Source organism: Vigna unguiculata, chromosome 7 (genome assembly GCF_004118075.2).
Source record: "Vigna unguiculata cultivar IT97K-499-35 chromosome 7, ASM411807v1, whole genome shotgun sequence".
NCBI classification, from domain to species: domain Eukaryota; kingdom Viridiplantae; phylum Streptophyta; class Magnoliopsida; order Fabales; family Fabaceae; genus Vigna; species Vigna unguiculata.
In genome coordinates this window covers 771,544-791,672 of record NC_040285.1, presented here as the reverse complement: position 1 = coordinate 791,672, position 20,129 = coordinate 771,544, and the positions used below count along the sequence as shown (strand labels likewise).

The window sequence follows — 20,129 nt, the reverse complement described above, 5'->3', positions numbered from 1 at the left end:
ATACATATAATTTTGATAGGATATCCTAAAATTTTCACATGGAAAGTGCACTTTTAATCACCACCAAATCCTGATTAAATAATTATTTCTTCATTTGACATTATGAAGCATTGTGGTGTAGGGAAATTCAGCATCATATCATCCACAATAAGATAATTGATGAATACTTTAAACCATTAATTGAATAATCACTATAAAATATTATATAAAGTTGAGGCACCACCTAAAGCATGTAAAACGAACACTCAAAATAAAGTGCCTTTTATTGGAATCACATCAACATTTCATATTCTATATAATAATGGAAACTATATTATTTTTTAAAGAAGAAAGTTAAGAGTATTTTATAATGTCAAATTAGGATTTTAAAAAGAAAAAAAAATTATTTTTTCCGGAAAGTCCATATTAAACATTACCATATATCTAACATTTCAGTCATGCTAACATTCTAAAATACATCTATCATTTACCAAAGCATGAGAATTTATTTTATTAAAAAAAAATAACAAAAAATATATGGGACCAAACCAAACCTTTTTTCATAAAGTTATTGTTTTTTATTAATTCAGATAAAAGAAAATTTGAGGTAACTTAATCAACCCAATTTTGTTGTTAATGTTTATTGGTCTTCAACAGAGTTAAATGATAGGGTAAGTGGTATAATGCAATCCATATAACTAACCTCACCTAGTAAAATAATAGTGATTGTTGTAACTTAATAAACTCATTTATGAAGAATTTAAATAAAGAAAAAAAGAAGAGAATTTAGTGATTCTAGGGAGAAAACCATACTCAGATTTCCCAATGAAGAATCAGTCATCCAGAAAACATACTCCATATCAGTAACATAGTCACCAAAAATAAGATGTAGAATTTTGAGAAGGTACTGACAAGTAAAGAATTGGGCAATTTACAGTGGACATCATTAGTTTTCATGTCATAGCCATCATAGTTTTACTTGTAAAACTATTTTAGCACATTATAGCAAGTGAAAAGGGAAAAGAAAAAAAAAATCAAAGCAATGACACTATTTACATGTCAATACTTTGAGAGTGTTGTGAAATGATGAATGTGAAATGATGCAGAGAGGCACAACAGAAGTAACACTATGCAGCAGGAGGCCTAAGCTCATGATCTTGAGATGTATCTGTGGCAGATTGAGGAAGATATTGCCACATTGGAATGTATCCATAGTTTGGATAAACAGCCATTTTGTTCATTCCTGCTTGATATGCTGCAGCAGCTACAGGGGGTGCCATAAACCCTGCTGGTGCAATGGGCAAGGATTTCAACTGCTTCTCAATCCTCTCTTTATCTGCTTTCAGAACAAGTTTCTCTTCACGAAGTTCGTTCTTCTCGGCCTGTTCAAACCAAAAAATTCTGTAACTTTGACATGGCAGAATTTTGAAACAGATACTATGATACAACTTTCAACTCTATTTTGGAGGGTTTGAACTCCTAAGGCGTCTTCAATGGAACAAAGAATGCAGAAAGTAAGAGAAATAAACATTCAACTCACTACAGAATATGTCTGAAACAATACTGACCTTCAAACATTTTATTTCCTCTAATAATTTTTCATTTGTTGTTTTGAGTTCCTCAGCTTCGGTTTTAAGTTGGCTCAACACTCTGATAGCATCATCAAGTATAGATGGTTTATCTGTTCTCACAGGTCTCCCAGGTTCCAACACAGAGCTCAGGTCACAGAATCTGCATATATCACAATCAAATTTTTCCCTTTTGTCATTACAAAAAGCAGCAAAAACACAATACAAAACAGGAAGAGTTGATTGTTACATCAGTCTCTAACATACCTGGTTATCTTATGTATCTAGAAACTAAGATCACTTTTCCCGTAAGTTATCAAAGAAATGTAACAATTGGCAATTAATGGAAGTTGGTATTGCCTTGTGCTCAGAGAATTGAATGAGAGAGTTGTAAATTTCACACATTCAGTATACTACCATACACATGTGAAGTATCTCACTCAAGTATCTAAGACAACAATACATGAAACACAACCTAAATGTGTGAAGAAACCAGAAATTAATGAGGAGAGTATACATTCCTTATGCAACAGATACAGGAAAAGCTAAAAGTTCAGCCAGTACTCTGTGACATCAACTATAAATTCAATATATAAAAGCGTGCATGCCTTTCATTGAGTCTCTCCCTCCGCAATTTCTCACGGCATGCCTTTGATCCTGCCTTACAGCATGAATCAGTACGCCCCCTACAAATCATTTGCAACAAATTGATCACAAAAAAATGATTCAAAAGACAGCATCACAACCCCAACAAAAACACAAAAAAAAAAGGCAACTCAATCAATTATGTTAAGCATAAGCTCAGATTTAATGGGTGTCTGAGAGACTTACATCAGATACATGTACAATAAAGTTCACATCTTTTTGTTGATGAATGAAATCACAAAAAGATAGTCTATGGAGTCAAAACAACATTTTCATCAACTTTTTCATTACATCATCACATTTTCACATTGTACATCACTTCAAAAGCAACAGACAAGATACCTCTTCTTGGTGTTCTCTTCACAAGCAACAGCATCATCTGGAATGTCAATTTCAGTGCTCAAACTTGCAAACACAGGAAAAAAAAGAAAAAAGTATCAGCCATCTGCCACACAAAATATTAAGCAAAGACAACAACTATCATCTCTTGTCCTACCATGCAATTAGGCTACATTAATCCATAGACACCAAGTTTACCACACAACATTAAGTAAAGACAATATTCATCATCTCTAGTGCGATTTGGTTAGATGCATCAATAGACACCACTAGCTCTATCCAGTATCTTACATTTCCCAGTACAAAAGCAACAACAAAATATAAAACAATTTACAAAAAAAAAAAAAGAAGCTTGAATCACCCAAAAAAGAAAACTCAATCCATTGATTACCAAACATCAGGATAATAAGAAAAATAAAACAAAAAATGAATGACCTGTGTTTTCCCTCTAAGTAACAAAACACAAACATATAATAACACACCAACAATTAACACCTGGGAGCTAATGCAGCATTCGAATCAAAATCCATATTAGGGTACATAAAAAAAAACGAATCGAAACATGCAACACCAAATTCCGCAAAAAAGAACAATAATCTTTCATCATACATCACCGACTCATCAACATTTAAAAAAAAAAAACTGATTAAACGAATGAACTTGAGCTACTACAAAAATACAAGGAACAAATCAATCAACGATACAGATTAACAAATCAAAAGGGTAATCTTAACTTTCACGAAATCACAAAATCAATAGCATAAAGATCAACAATGAGCCCCAAAAAAAAGAAACATGCAATGATGAAATTAAGAATAGTTAAAATTGAAAAGTTGATAAAGAGAAGAAAGAAACCTGTGATTGGACCAAAGGAAATCAGGGGGCGCTTGATCGATGAAAGAGTAATCGAGAAAATCCCAACAGCTGCTGTCATCTAAGGGATCCATTTGCGGTTGCCACTTCTTTTAACCAAACCGCCCTATTATCTTCTCTCACACCAAAAGGGCTTCAAATATTCCATACGCGAATAATAAGAACAGTATTTTGGCTTTTAGCACCCAAATTTTTCATTTCATCAAAATCAAATTTATGATAAATCATTGTTTAATATTTTACATTTTAAACATATAATTAATTATATTATCTAACTTACTTCCCGTTGTTTTTTTAATACCTTTTTTTTCTAGAATCTTGCACGAAATTAGAATTAATCTAATTTTAAAATTGTCATACAATTTAATCTTCAATCACAATATATATATATATATATATATATATATATATATATTAATCAAACTAAATATTTTATGTATCTAATAACATTTTAAATTAACATATAAATTATTTATAATTTGACATATTTTAATTTAAATATTAATTTGAATTATCCAAAATAATAACGTTGATGTAGATGATTTCTTTTTTCACTATTGTTTTCTGCTGTAATCAAACTATACCTTAAATCTATGAAAATAAGTTAAGTTACTCGTAAATTGTTCATAAAATAAATTACCGGTAAGCATTTATTTATTTGATTAGATACACAAGTTCAAGTTCGGGATTGAATTTATTACTTACATTTTTATATTAATTTTTTTTAATAGCTAATATTTGTATTTATATATAAATAAAAATATTAACTGTAATTTATACTATATGAATTTTTAATACCAATTTTATATGATGCATTTTATTAGGATAAATATTTTTTTAGTCATGTAAAATTGAAAATATTTCTCTCTCAAAATTTATATAAAATTTGTCTTATGATAATAAATTAAATGCGTACTTCAGAACTAAAACAAAAAATATATATAAATAAAGAAAAAAAGTCAAATTACACGTGTCGGTCACGTGTTCTAACATGTTAATTCAGTTAGTATAACTGTTAGACACATTATTTAAGAGTTAATGACACCTCTTTTGAGAGACGAATTCCTCTCCCTCATAGTTCATATAAATTTCTTCATTTACTTTAGTAATACATGAAATATGTCTTCCATAATTATTTCTCTTTATCTATCTATCTATCTATCTATATATATATATATATATATATATATATATATATATGTATATAAACATTTTTTTTTAAATTACACATATTAACCACAACCACGTGTTTTGACACGTCAGTTCAATTAACTTGACTGTTAGACATGTTACCTAAAAGTTAAAAGTGTTTGTTTTAGAGGAAAAATTTCATGTATTACTAAAATATATGGATGGATTTTATATAAATTTTGAGAAAGAAACACATTTCAATTTCGGTTGTAAATACAAAAACTAAAAACATTCTTATCCTTATCTTATTTTGCTGAATTATAATTATGTTATCATAATTATTTAATTACAAAAAATAACAAAAAGGTAGTGAAATTATTATATTTTAATATATATATATATATATATATAAATGATATAAAATAGATAAAAAATAGAGTGTAAACTATTTTTATATTGATATAAAATTTTGGAAGATTGTATATATAAGAGAAGAAATCAAATAAACACTGGTACGACTTGCATAAACTATTACGCTTCAATAAATTTTTATTGGATAATTTATTCTAAAAAATAATTAACAGAGTTTTAATTAGTTAGATTATTTTTAAATTTATTAAAAAACGTCATATACGAAAAACTAGTTGTGTAAGAAAAGTTTTATCGGAAACACTCTAAACCCACATAAAAATAAGGAATCAAACACGAAAGGAAAATTGAAGAGTTCAACACAATTTTTGTTGCATTTTTTGCTTGAGTTTGTTTGATCTATGATTTTCTTAGAGTCTATGCATTATTTCAATTAACTCTATTTGGTAATCGTAATTTTTTCTAGTTTTACTATTTTGTCTTTTAAAATTCTTTAAAATTTTGTTTAGAGTATTGTTTACTTCTGACCTCTTGAGTCAATATTTATTTCTTCGCATTAATTTGTCACTCTTTGTCTACTTGTGTTCTTTGTCAAGGGCTAAAACCGAGTTTTTCTTTTTTACCTTTTTTTATATTTATTGTTTCTTTATACGAGAATGTTAAAAACAGTTGACTAAATATAATTTATTCTCGGGAAACTATTTTTTTTCCTGTTTTTATAGTTTTTTTTTATCTGTTTACATGAGAAAATTAAGTACAACTTACCCGTGTGATGAAGGACATAGACACTACTAGTTGAAGAATTCATTGAAAGTAGAATTAGTTGGGAAAGCACGTTTATGCATTTTAGGTGAACAACTTTTGCTACAATTTACCCTATAAAACGCAAGTAGGAATATTCTACAACATGAAAACACAATTGGTATAGTTTCATGAGAAAACATGAGTTTGACCAAGTGTAGAGGAAAAATTGGTTAAACAAGGAGACACACGTAATTATAACTACAATGGTGAAGATGAAACTTACCAAGTCAAAAAGAGATGATAAGGAAGAAGACTCAAAAGTCCTCCAAAAATGGACAATTCCCAAAGTCATGTAGGTCAACGAGTCAACGTCCCTAGAAAGGGTCTTGCCAAGACTTTTTACCACAGGACACATTTTTCCATCTTAACCAATAAGTTTGTAAAAACTGTTTTTTTTTTTTTTTTCAAGTAATAACTTTCATGTTGAATCTGTCTTATAAATAGTATGAGAAATGTTAGAAATATGTTCTTTTAAAAAAACAGTAACTTCTTTATATTCAGAGAGATTTCTTGATTCTGATAAAACTTAAAAAGTACTAGATATTAAACCAAGTTCATCCTCCATCATAAAAAAAAAATAAAAATCATTAAGTTTAAACTGTAAGAACCAAGAGAAACTTCAACGAAAATTAGACACCTGAAACAATTAATCTGAAGAAAAATTTCAGGGGTCCAAATAAAGAGGTTGAACAGCACTTCTTGATCTGCTTCCATGTCCAAAAGAAAAGAATGATCTCTTCACTCTGCCACTGCCATCACAGGCTTCAACTGTGTTAATCTCATGAAAAAGTTCATGTTCATGTTCATGTTCATGTTGTTGGTGTTGCTGCAAAACCTGCTGAATTGCACCATAAAACTTTCCATCCACTGATGAATCCATGGAAAAGGACCTCCTCATGGCTTGAACTGATGAAAAGCTTTCACCTTTGGCTCTGATGCCAATACACTCATCTCCCAAGCTGCTAACTTTATGAAGCTTCTTTGCTGAAGAAACACTGATAATGGTGGGTAACTCTTGTCTTATTCTTTGAAGGTTTTGGCCTCTATCACCTTCACCATCCAAATCAATCACAACAAAACCTTCATCACCAACATGGTTTTCAATGTTCTGGCTTTGGTCTTGAGTTGAAGGCCTTGGACTGAGAAGGTTCAGTTGGGTTGTCAAGGACACAATTGTTCTGCAGAGAGGGCAATGAGTGTTGTTCTGAAGCCAAACATCTATGCAATCAATGTGAAAAACATGGCTACAGTTTGGTATAACTCTCAGCTTCTCATCTTGTTGAAACTCACTCAAGCAAACTGCACAATCATCAATGTTGCTTCTTTCTCCAAAGTTTGTGTCCCCTTTATAATGAATCACAGGGATTAACCTGATAACTGCTTCCTCTAACCCTCTTGGCTCAGATGCTGCTGAGAATCCTGCAGATGGATCTTCTTCACCTTGTCTTGTCAGAGAAAACAGTCTTGTGTGATTAACATGGGGCCAATTGAAGCAGCACTTGATAACTAACATGTAGTAGCCTATGAGGAAGAAAGTTGTGAACAACATTCCCACCACAAGGATTGCTAAGAGAGGAAGATTTGAACCAGAATGGTGTGGAATATCATGATTTGGAGGAACTGTGCAGGGTGAATCAGCTTGTGTATGTATATGGAGTAGGTGTCTTTGGCTCACAAAATCCATATCAGATTCTCCAAACAAAAGGGTTATCTTAGATCTTGGAATATGTTACATGAATTGAGTCTTATCACACTTTTCCTGCAGAATCTTTAGTATATGCTTAATGCACTAACTGAAGTAGGCCATGGTTTTTCCCCAAATCCAAACAGAAAATGGGAGTGGTTGGAGAGTAAAGAGGAGTGAAATATAGGGCAAGTAAGTAGTGAGAATAGAGAAAGACTGAGAAGACTTATAAACTAGGGGGTGGTAGTGAAGAGACACCAGAGGGTTTGAAATTCAATGAAAAACTGTTGTCAAACCGTGTTTGCTCTTACCTCAAATCACCTCAGTGAATTTCGATATAAGACGAGTTTATAATATACAATATACAAGTGAATGCAAATTTTATTTTACAAACTGATGTATTCGTGTCAGAAAGTTTCTGCGAAGTTGGTTTTGTAATCACTTAAAGATGATATGATAGGCTTTTCTAATTACATCAAAAGCAATTATTGTTTCTTACTAGAAATAAATTTGGTCATATTTACCAAGTCTAAGAAAAATTTTGTTTCCTAAAGTTATGCAAGACTTGGAATGTATTTGGTCATTGTCCAATATTTAGGGTAACGTATGGGTCAGTTTTTAATGAAGGCTCTGTAGAGTGAGTGGTGGTCCAGCTACAATGGTGACAGTGGTTCATCAATGACCAAGTCTTTACCGATGAAACTGTGTGTTGACCTCAAGAGAGTGAAAAATGTGTCAAAGTCTTGAGTTTGAATTTCTTCATTTCTTCTGTATTGGTAAAGTTATTAATACAGATGCATATTTAAGAGACTTGTCTTTCATTTACTCTGTCTCACTTTCTTTGTATCCGTAAGATTAAAAAGTAAAGTAGCTCTAGAATCATTCGCATGTTCATAATAAACCATGAAAATTAATATAATATGTTGTTAGTGGTTGCCACTCATATCTGATCTAATTACAGAAACGAAATTAAGTGACCCATGTTTGTGAAAGAATGAGTAAATAATTGGAAGGTGAATGATGCACATTGCATCATTGATTGTTGAGTGAATATGTGACAGACATTGATATTAGTGGATAAAAATTTGAAGGAAAAGTTAAGCATCAGTGTCCTTAATCAAAACTAATCATCAGTTTTGTAAACAAGTCTTTCGAGTAAAGAATGAAGTGAAAAAACATAACACTAATAACATGAACCAAACGTTTGTGTATAAAAGATTCAGATTACTTTCGACCTAAAGTTTTAAGATAATAAGTTTGACATCAGTATACATGTTTCTTATTTTTTCTTTCTAGAGTTAAATATGTTTTTAGTCCTTTAAGTTTAAGTGAATTTTGGAATTAGTTTCTCTTTGAAACATATTTTATGATAATATTTGAATTAACCTCAAAACGAAAATGTGTCAAATAGTGTAAACAATTCAAATACTATCATGAAATGCGCTGGAAACATCAGATAAACTTAAAAAAAAATTGGTTAAAAGGACTAAATTTATGTATTTTTAAAGATGAATGACTAAATTGGTAAATTTTTTTGAATAATTTCAAATTTCACTGAAACTTGAGAAACCAAAAACATACTTAACTCCTTCGAAACTTTATACTAATCTAGTCTTTCATTTTTAAAAATACATGGATTTAGTCCTTCTTACCAAATTTTGTTAAGTTTAGTTGACATTTTAAACATATTTTATGATAATATTTGAGTTAACCTTGAAGCGAAAATGTGTCAAACGGTATAAATAATTCAAATACTATCATGAAATGCACTTAAAACATCATATAAACTTAAAAAAATTTGGTTAAAAGAATTAAATTTACGCATTTTTAAAGATGAATGACTAAATTGGTCAAAAGTTGTAAATATGAATTAATTTCAAATTTGATTTAAACTTAATACCAAAAACATATTTAACCCTTTTTTCTGTCATGAAACTTTGACTCACACTTATAATTTTAACAACATTTGAGTCTTAACTAAATTTGAGTGGGTCTAACGTTTTGTAAATGTGTTTTGGTCCACAAATTCTTATGTGAAAGTCAAGTAAACGCAAGACGACGTTGTTTTGGAATAGTTGCAGGCATAAGAATTGAAACTACGTGTGAAGGATGTTATTTTGTCCCAACATTCTGATACTGAATAATACCTCTGCGGATCAGACTCATATTCAAGGTTCGAGATTTTCTCGGCCATTGTTGTTTTTCCAGTTTTTAAAAAAATGCACACACTGGTTTGGTTAGTGGGTGATTTTCTTCTTCAAAAGTAATATTACTAATGCACCCATATATGAACATTTTGTTGTCTAAAATTGTTTATGCAGCTTCAATTCCATAGATCTAGTGGGAGTACTCTATATCTCATCCATGCAATTTTAATTTTGGCGTCTTCCAACTGAACTAAGGTAATATCCTCTTAAAATAATTGCTTATAGAATTAATTTGATAATTTTCATATATATAATATAGATATTTTGTTCTTATAATATTTTATTTCAATAATTAGGAGTTAATAAGAAGTACATAATCAAGATTAAATTAAGAAAGTTTTAGTTATAAAATATTTTACATGCCTACACAAATTTATAATTTAGATTAAATATTTCTTAATACTCTTCTTCAAGTTGGTAAATGGATCGTACATTTTCAAATTATCTAATAATCTTTCAAAAACCTAGTTTGCCATAGTTTTAGTAAGAATATTTATATAAAAAAATTGACGATTTCAAACTATTTTTATCAAACATTTTTTTATGATAAAACTATCAATTTCCGCATGCTTCATTTAGTCTCCTGGACAAGATTGTGAATATCACATAACTTTATTATCACAATATAATTGAACAAGATGTTTACGTGCATATCCTAAATTTTGGATATATAGTTAGAGTCACAAGTTTTCATAATCCAAAAATAAGCTTTAAGCTTTTATACTAGATCTAGCTATAACTTTTGGCTTATTGCTTCTCTACATGATAAGATGTCCTTCAATAAATTTTAGAATAAAAAAATAGTTAGTTATTATAGTGACCAATTTAGATACTAATTTACAAAATTAAAAATTATTCGTTATTAAACTAGTCATTGTTATAAATAAAAAATTATAATTGGTAACTAAACTGGTCATTAATTAATTAGAGATTGATTTAGAAACTAATTTATTTTGGTAGACAAAATCTAAGTAGCTAATTTTAATGACCAATTTCCTTTGGTAACTAAAATCATGGTAGCTAATTTTAAAAGACAAATTTAGTGACCAATTATAATTTTTTATTCATAATAGTGACTATTTTAGTAACCAATAACTTTTAGTTTCATAAATTAGTATCTAAATTTGTCACTATAGTTACTAATAACTAGTAGTCACTAAAATTGGTCATTATTTAAAAGTTTTGTTGTAGTGATAAATCATACATCCTTGTAGTTGGAGTTTTCTTGAACATAACTCCTTTTCTGGAAGTAGCTTTTATGTACCTTAAAATCTGTATATAAGCATCCATGTGTTTCTTACCTGCATTATACATGAACTAACTAAACACAATAAGAGGATGAACTAAATTTGGTATAGCGTATGAGAGATACAACAATCTTCTTGTGAGTTTATGATATCTCCTACAAGTATTTGATATTTCCCATTTAGTTAAAGTTTGATCTTCCAAATATACAACTTCAATCTCCCTTCAATTGGAGAATTTGTTGGTTTGCATGTTGTCATCCTAATTTCTTTCAATAAATTCAATGCATACTTTCGTCTGAGAGAGAAATATACTTGAATATGATATTGAGACCTCAATTCAAATAACGTACGTAGTTCAAAAGCTTAAGCTTCTTCATCTTGATTTCTTTGCCAACTTATCTTTCAATGCCTAATGTTTCTAAATATCTCTCATAACTATTATGTCATCAACATACGATAAAAATTGTAACATTTCCATTTTTTCCTTTAGAAACAAAGTATGATTTTGGTTGCTATGTGAATATACACAAAAGTAAGCATAATTGGTGAATCTACAAAACCATGCCTGTGGCAATTAGGTTATCTTCCATGTATAAAGTTCTAATGAAACCCATACCTTCCAAACAAAAAATACTCCTTAATATTATCTAATTAGTTTATATATAGCTTAATCGTCCCACCATACTTTTTCATTCTTACTTAATATGATATTTTTAACTTATACTCAGAATTTCTAACCACCTTTACAAGTGCTAGTTGAATTTTATCATTGAGTTTCTATTACAATAAGATTTATAAAAGATTTGACATCACTTCGAAGGTAAAATCTTACAACTTAATGTTTGTAGATTTTTTTTCTTATATATCATTAAACATTTTTAATTCTATTCAATGTAAAAACTTTATATATATATATATATATATATATATATATATATATATATAAATTTTGTATGTATTATATGCTTTTGGAGTGAAAAAAGAACATGATTAAAAAAAAAGCAAAGGAAACCAACCATTTGACTGCAGTTAATTTACCTACCAACTAATACAAGTATAGATGAGCACGTGTTTGAATTTGTGATTGTTTTTTGTCTTTTCTTTAAGATGAAGTATTTATTTCCTTTGTGAATTGATGACTACTGAATATATATGGAATTGAGGAAACAAAAAAAGGAGAAAAAGAAAGGATTAAAGTGAAGAGAGAAAGAGTTTGAAAAGAAGCAAGAGCCACCTCCTTGACCATCCAGATACAATGGACGCTCTACTTTTCAACGTGAACCACACCAGACAACCTTCTTCATCGTCACATGCAAACACTTTACTACCCTTTTTTTCAACATTTAACAACGTTATTCCTATTATGCTTCACTTTTTTTATACATATTTTTGTGGAAAAAACCAACACACACTCATATTTTCTCCTCCCATTTAAGGTGAAAAACACTGATCTTTTCGGTTTTCTTATTTTTTATTTTATTCCAGGGTCTGTTTCACTACAAAATTGTAAAATAGGATCCATTGATTTTTGTTTTTTAAAATTGGATCAAGTCGTTACGAGGGAGGACGACATTAAGAATGAAGTCGTTTTCCACCTGACCGATTTTACTTTTTTTTTTTAAAAAAACAATATCGTCATCTCCATAATATCGTTGGAGACGACGACTTATGTCTCAATTGAGAAGTGAAGTCGTCCTCTAACATCGAATGCATTTTTCAATTTTTTTTTCAAAATTTTTTGTTTTCATTATTTTTTATTTTTTTCTTTCAAATTTTTCGCTTTTCATTATTTTTCTTTTTTTTCAAATATTTCAGATTTCATTATTTTTCTTTTTTTTTCAAATTTATCAGTTTTCATTATTTTTCCTTTTATTTTCAAAATTTATAATTTTTCTTTTACTTTTTCGGTTTTCATCATTTTTCCTTTTATTATATCATTTTTATTATGTCATTTTTATACCAACAAAAAGAAAATTTACCAAAAAAGTAATTATCAAGAAAATAAATACAATCCTGTTAACAAAATTTTGTAATATATATTGAAAAGTCAAAAATTTGAAAAAACAAATTAAAACTGTAATGTTAAAAAGAAAATAAATAACTAAAAGAGAAGTTGTTATATAAAATGACGACTTTATTGTGAGATCTACATAAATCTATAGTCAACTTTCTGATGACATTTAAAAAAGGAAAAAAGAAGAAATCGGTCAAAAAAAGACAACTTCATACTTAATGTCGTCCTCTCCAATAACAACTTAACTCGTAAAAACAATTTAACAGAACTTATTTTGTAAGTTTATGGTCAAAACGACCTAGAAATATAAAATTCGATCTTCTCACATGCTTCAGGAGAAAAATATGACGAGTGAAAATGGTAAAAATCAAAGAAAACAAGAAACAGTTAACGTTGAGCTTAAACGTGTTTGATTAAAGGCAAACATAAAAAATAATGAATAGAAATGTTACAATAAAAATTATAATTTACTAAATTATTTTCAATTTATTTGTCCTCTACTAAACATATCAACTTTTTTATTTTACTATTCTCATTTTCTCACCAACCATGTGTCGACAAATCAAAAGTGATAAAAGAAATGAAAAGAAATAAGTTATAATATCACTAGCATTTGTGACATAATATGATATGACTGATAACCAATTAATAATAGGGCATACTAAATAGTTAAGAACACATTTATATATAATTTTCTTAGAATAAACATACGAATCTCAAAATTAAACCCGCAATAAATGTTAAAAAGCCATTCAAATTTTGTGTGTGTGATCAATCTATCGATACATATATTTATAACATCAAATTATAAAAATTTAAACAATGTTATTTTAAATAAAATGAGAGATTTAATTTTGGCTTCAAATTTTTTTTTTCCTTTGTTTTTTCATACTGCTAAAAATTTAAAATCACTATTTTTCATTTTTAATTAAAAGAATTTTAGTTTTTGGTTTTGTAAAATAAAATTTGATTTTCATCCAATCAATATTCAATATCAATGTTTTTTCTAATATGTTTGTATACGTTTAAATATAGATAAAAAATGTTCATATGATTTTTTTTAAATAGTATTAAAAATATATGTTGATGTAATATAATAAAAAAACTAAAATCAGAACTTTACATAAAACTAAATTCTACCAATTCATAAAAAATAAAAAGTAAACTTATTTCATATATATTCTTTCTCCAGACTCAATTACACGAAAAGAGAAAGATACTGTAAACAAATATGCTTCAACTAATAATTGAAATTTCATTCACAATATTTTTAATTTTTTATATCAATAACACTTTAGGGAAAAAATATCACTTCCTTCAAACTCAAGACATAAATGAAATTAAGCAACCTTTACCCTGATCAAGAAAATGAGTTCATATTATTGATTACATTTTATTTTTCTACATTTTCCTTCATTTAAACTCAATATTAACAAATGATTGGAAATAGAATCATATATAATTAATTGAACGATACAGTCGAAAAGATATATTTTTAAATAAAGGGAAAGTAGTTAAAATCTATCCATAGTTTGAACTTAAATATGATTAATGTGAAATTAGATGATATTAACAGTAATAAATAATTGAAGTAACATTGTTTATATTTATGTGAGTTGTGGAGGAAGCTTCCACCTTAATCCCTTGCACATGTCACAATAACACATGGTTAGAAATATTGCATCTGCATATATAATATGATATATACTCTTCGAAGTGTCTCTAGCAAGAAGAGCGTATGATCCATGGAAGAAGAGGGTTCAAAGGGAAAAGCCATGGATGAAGAAGAGCATGTAAAGTACAGAGGAGTACGTAGAAGGCCATGGGGAAAATATGCAGCAGAGATTCGTGACTCAATGAGACATGGTCAAAGGTTGTGGCTGGGAACATTCCCCACAGCAGAGGAAGCTGCTAGAGCCTATGACAGAGCTGCATATGCCATGAGAGGTCCCTTTGCAGTCCTAAATTTTCCTGATGAATACCCTCCTTCACCGGCATCTGCTTCTTCCTCTTCGTCTTCCTCTTCGTCTGTGTCCTTTTCAGGTTATGGACACGTGGAAGGAAGAGGAAGAGGAAGAGGAAGAGGAAGAAATGAAGAAGGAAGTCAAGTATTTGAGTTTGAGTACTTTGATGACAAATTGTTGGAGGAGCTTCTTGGTTATGATGAAGACAAAAATAAGCATGGCAAGTGAAATATGATATGTATTAAGTTTTACCTGATACAAGGTATGTCTCATCATATTTGTTTCCGAAAACTGTTCAAAACTTTGTCTCTCTATAACCATGCGAGACATTACCTTTAAGGTTATAAGGTCTGATCTTTGTTTGAGAAATCTAAATGTGAGTCTAAATTTTTTATTGATTAAAAATGAGAAAGTTAAAAATAATATAAGGATGAAAACAAATAAATTCATAAAAAATTTTATATAAAATAATGTTAATCTCTTATGTGTGAGTTAGATTCATATTTTATTGGTGTTGAATCTTCCTAATAATCTCTCTATTAAATATAGATGTAAAATTTTCAAATATTTCGATTAAAATGTGTTTGAATATTTTTTACATGAAGATATTATTTATATATATATATATATATATATATATATTAATGTACTAAACAGATATATTAAGTGACAACCTAAATTTATTCAAGAGTTTATAAATCCACATATCTTGTGATAATATTGTGTCTAGCAAATCAACTAGTTTAATTTGTATAATTCAACAGTAAAAAAGAAAAAATTTAAGTACTATATATGATTTAATCATAATTTAATCCACATACCTTCTATTATGGAATAATGTCACTTATAAAGATTACAAAGTCTATTCTTTTATTTTATAAAATAAAAATTGTTAAATATTTAGGTTTGGAGTTTTCACTACCCTACCCAGCATATCAAGTGCAGATTTGTTGAGAAAAAAAATAAATTCGCACAACAAATAAAGACAAAAACAAAAAGGAACTTGAAAGTAAAGAATTTTCCTAACAAATCCTTAATTGAAAGCTTACTATATATTTAACACGCACAAGACCATATATTATGTACGTTATAAGTCTTTTATCAAGGTTCATGCAAAGATTAAGTCGAATTCACTTTGGATTAATAAAAAGAATTTTAAGATATCTTTAATGTACAAGAGAGTTTGGTATTCTACAAAACTATGACAAACTCAAAATTGCTTGGCAACATTGTTAATAAGTAGACAAGATCGATAATGTACGAGTTTGATACATTGTACAAAACCATGACAAATTTAAGACTAGTTAACTACAATGACAATGATAGATATGATCGACAAATGAGACGAAAAAATAAAAAAGGTTATGCATTCTCACCTGGACCGGGATTTTAACAATAGAACAATCAATAACAAAAGCAAAATACGTGGCAGCTACAAAAACTACAAGTCAAATATTATGGTTTTAAAGAATGCATGGACAAATAAGAGAGTAAAAAGATAACTATTTTATCATTTACTATGACAACATGTTCGCTACAATAATGACAAAGAATCTATTCATCATTGAAGAACAAACCACATAGATATTAAACACATTTCACTTGAGAGACGAAACAAAATAAGAAAATTTTAAGTACTGTAGGATAGAAGATCAAGTTACAAACATATTTACTTAGATATATATATATATATATCTAGAAATTGTAACAATAAGTCTAGATAATTCTAAAAGTTAAAAAATTTATAATTATCTAAAAAATTATAATTAGACAACCATCATTCTTAGAAGTGGTGGATGAAGCTAATACCACTTATCGTAATATCTATGAAAAATCAATTTAAACTCGTACATTCAATATCTTCAAAGCTACTTTCTACAACTTATATTTACTACAATACTACTCATCCTAAACTTTCTAAACTCACATAACAAAACAACCATTAGCCTCTTTTATATCTCTCTTAAAATTCTAACTAGAGGAAAGAAGACTAAGGAGTATTTTCCATAGAGAGAAGTCTATATACATAAAGGCGTGTCGAAAGAGTAACCAGAGAAACTTGTTTCAATCCTTGAATCCAAAAAAAAATATTAAAAGACTAAACATATAAAATAAAGAAGAGTTATCCCTATCCTTATCTTCATGTGAAAAATATTCAAAGTATTTTTTATTTTTTGTCTTAAAACTCAACGATTCATGATATGATTATTTTAATAAAAGATATTTCAGTAGATTAATAAAAGAAAATATATATAAATTATCTAATGACCATACAAGGTGTTAATTCATTTTTTGTTGGATCTTTCGAGAAATGATCATTGGAGAGATATAATACTAATGAACATGAGCACAATCCATACATAAAAAATTAACACCACTCTTAATTCAAAACTTTAAAATAGTGAATTTATGAATCTTAATTGGTTAACTTTTTCAATTTTAGTTAATATGGGATTTAAACTCACGTTTGATTCCGATCGATTTTCATATCAAAAGTTATTGTTATTCACATATAACTCATTCGAACGTTATGATCTGTTCCTTCCGGAGTTTTAATATTTTAAATTTTTAAATTTTTCCAAAAAATAATCTTTCAGAAAGGTTTTTTTATTTCTTTCCGGAGTTGATTGTGAAGAACAAATAAAATTTGTTGGGTGCAGGAATCTAAATTTAAAAAACCCTTAGGAGCAACTACATCATTTCATATTTTGGGGGACCCAGGCTGAGATTCCTTGTGTTCAAGAAGAAAGAGACGAAATTGGTCCATGGAGAAAGAAGAAAGATATACTCTCTTTCTTGCATATTCTTTATCTTCCCCATATCAAGCCCATGGTGCCTGAGTCATCAACACCATGGTTTCTGCAGAGGAGTAGCTATGAATGGAAATAGAAACACCAAGCATTGCTCACCCCAAATAAATTTTCTGTCACATGTAATGTCTATTTCTGAAAACCAAAAACCACATATTCAGTGTTTTATTCAAGAGTAACTTCAAAGACGACTCCTTCAAGATTCCCAACAATGCATCGAGTTCCAGTTACTTCTTTCATCTTCATTCGAAGCTTGGAAGCTTCAATGATAATCATCGAATCCATGCTGCAAGGAGGGGAATTTAACAAGTGAGAGCAATAATAATTCTTTTGACCAATCAGAGGAATAGCTATGCAGACTAGATAAGCTGACACTCTAAAAATCAGATAATGCAGTGCTTGCGGTAAATAATTTGTTGGATTTAACGTATAAGCACAGAAAAAAATTGGGACTTTAACTGGGGCCAAACTAGGAGGCAAGGGAAGCTGCATTCACAATGGAGATCACAAGGGTTACTTAGAAAGAAAACCAATTTTAACTCCACCGTGACATCCACCACTTCGCGTCTCTCCTCCACCGTGACATCCACCACGTCGCTGGCCAGGAACACGAAAGCAGTGTAGCAGCGAGAGAACGCAGTGCAGGGAGAACACAGATCCACCATCGGACTGCGATTCGCGGACGATTCCGACCGCCACGACCACCGCGAAGACATGTTTTTGCGTTCTGGTTCCCTTTTTTTCGATTTGTAACCTAAATTTCTGATTTTTGTAACCCTAAAATTCGTTTCCCATAATTGGAGGTTATGGTCTATATCTGGTTGTTGTTGCTGTGATTTGCCCTTCTTTGGATTGGATTGGACCCATTCTGTGAATCGTAATTGTTGGTGTGGTGTTGCTTAAATTTTCCCCCAATTTCAATTTCGCTGCTGCCGTTAATCGTGCATTTGGATTCTTTGTTCATGTTTGTGTAGTAAAATGCTGTTAGATTCATTTTTGAATTGAGATGTTTTTGCTATGTTATTAAGATGTATGTTGTTGGGCTGCCGTATAATGGCATTGTGTTGCTGTTTTCAGCTCCAATGTTGATGTTTAATGTTTAATGTATAAGTACTGTTGGTAATGAACTTGTGTGTATTGTCCTCTACATGTTTTTGTTTCTGAATCTTGCGTAGTGATCAATAAATATTAAGTTGTGTGTACTGTCCTATGCATGTTCCTGAATCTTGCCTACTGATAATCAATAAAGAAGTCTTGCCACTGTGATAAAATAACTACTGCCATTTAAAGTCTTGCCACTGTGAATATTAACGACACAACACAACATATATCACCACTAAGTAACTACGACCCAACACAACACCATATATCACAAATAGCAGTAATAAGGACAGAACACCAACCTGCAATGATCCAGTGAGGACAACTGGTTTCACGGAATCGTACAATCCAAAATACAGACCACGATACACGATGATTCCAACACATGAGAGGTTACAACCACGGTAGAGACCGGCAATACCATCAGATGCCAATGTCTTCCTGTAGACATCAACAAGACCCTTGAATTGTCTCTCTCCTCCCTTCTTTGCAGCCTTAGCATCATTGGCAAGACGAGTATTGCCAATGATGCACCAGCAGCACCTCTAGAGGCCAAGTTGCCAGCAAACCACTTCCAGTAGCCATCTCTGTCCTTCTTGAAATAGTCCTTGAATGCAAAGTTCCAAGCCTGACAGAATTCAAACAGCGAAGATCTAAGCTGATTGAAGAACAACACGAATTAAATCTCTAGAGAACAGTGTCTATTTTGTCCAAACGAAAATTACGAGATAACTAACCTGGGTGGGGAAATAACGGATGACATTTGCAGTGTTTCCTCTCCATAGAGAAAGAGCACCCTCATCCGCCATTGTTCTTTTAAAACAATCACCAATACCCTTGTAGGGCTCAGAAAGCCTTCCAGTTTTGATCATCTCATCCTGCTTCTGGATCAAAAGCTTAACACGTTCAATGGGAGCAGCAGCGGTTTTGGAGACAGCTGCAGAATCACCTCCCATGAGAAAGTCAATAAGAAAATGGCCTTTCTCCGCTGGGGCTACGGCAAAAACAGGGGAAGTTGTTGTTGCAGCAGCAGACAAATCATAGTAGTTTTGCATCAGGACATCACAGGATACTGCAATGCAGCATTTGAGTAGTTCCCAAAAGAGGGTCTTTGGTACATGGCAGGGTGGTGGAAGGCTCCATCATAACTCTTAATACCAGATGAAAAACCAGAACGGAGATGGAGCTGACCAGCAACCTTCTCCATGATTGAAGGGTGTTGGACGCTGCATCTACTGTCTTGTATTCATTTTTTCCCCATGATCTTTTATTTTTCAATTTTTCAACTTTGTACAGTTGGGTGTTTTTTTTTTCTTCTTCTGATGATCTGTTGTTCGATCTGATCAGTTATTTCTTTTGTGTTTCGGCCATTGTTGTTTTTTTCATAAAATTGA

General features: G+C 30.2%; 3 protein-coding genes and 1 pseudogene across 3 annotated transcripts; 1 reads left to right on the top strand and 3 right to left on the bottom strand.

Moving 5' to 3' along the window:
* Positions 1-816: 816 nt before the first annotated feature.
* LOC114192559 (transcription factor bHLH104-like) lies at positions 817-3,579 on the bottom strand. Its single transcript, XM_028082312.1, has 5 exons — positions 3,387-3,579; positions 2,535-2,597; positions 2,156-2,233; positions 1,548-1,710; positions 817-1,361 (listed from the first exon to the last, which is right to left on the bottom strand). The coding sequence occupies exons 1-5, from the start codon at positions 3,476-3,478 to the stop codon at positions 1,107-1,109; spliced, it is 651 nt and encodes a 216-aa protein (XP_027938113.1). The 5' UTR covers positions 3,479-3,579; the 3' UTR covers positions 817-1,106.
* A 2,112-nt stretch (positions 3,580-5,691) lies between these two features.
* On the bottom strand, positions 5,692-7,673 carry LOC114190753 (RING-H2 finger protein ATL16-like). Its single transcript, XM_028079759.1, has one exon. It carries the CDS (start codon positions 7,390-7,392, stop codon positions 6,373-6,375), a length of 1,020 nt encoding a protein of 339 aa, XP_027935560.1. The 5' UTR covers positions 7,393-7,673; the 3' UTR covers positions 5,692-6,372.
* Positions 7,674-14,519: 6,846 nt separating this feature from the next.
* LOC114192188 (ethylene-responsive transcription factor ERF096-like) lies at positions 14,520-15,199 on the top strand. The gene has a single exon (XM_028081822.1). It carries the CDS (start codon positions 14,606-14,608, stop codon positions 15,050-15,052), a length of 447 nt encoding a protein of 148 aa, XP_027937623.1. The 5' UTR covers positions 14,520-14,605; the 3' UTR covers positions 15,053-15,199.
* A 3,742-nt stretch (positions 15,200-18,941) lies between these two features.
* LOC114189876 lies at positions 18,942-19,959 on the bottom strand (annotated as a pseudogene).
* Positions 19,960-20,129: the final 170 nt, after the last annotated feature.

Bases quoted from the DNA above. Each gene is read 5' to 3' on its own strand.
- LOC114192559 (XM_028082312.1), bottom strand. From the start codon at position 3,478: ATGGATCCCTTAGATGACAGCAGCTGTTGGGATTTTCTCGATTACTCT. The intron at 2,234-2,534 runs GTATCTTGTCTG...AATGATTTGTAG, and splicing joins GAAGAGAACACCAAGAAGAG to GGGGCGTACTGATTCATGCT. The intron at 1,711-2,155 runs GCATGCACGCTT...TGATATATGCAG, and splicing joins AGGGAGAGACTCAATGAAAG to ATTCTGTGACCTGAGCTCTG.
- LOC114190753 (XM_028079759.1), bottom strand. From the start codon at position 7,392: ATGGATTTTGTGAGCCAAAGACACCTACTCCATATACATACACAAGCT.
- LOC114192188 (XM_028081822.1), top strand. From the start codon at position 14,606: ATGGAAGAAGAGGGTTCAAAGGGAAAAGCCATGGATGAAGAAGAGCAT.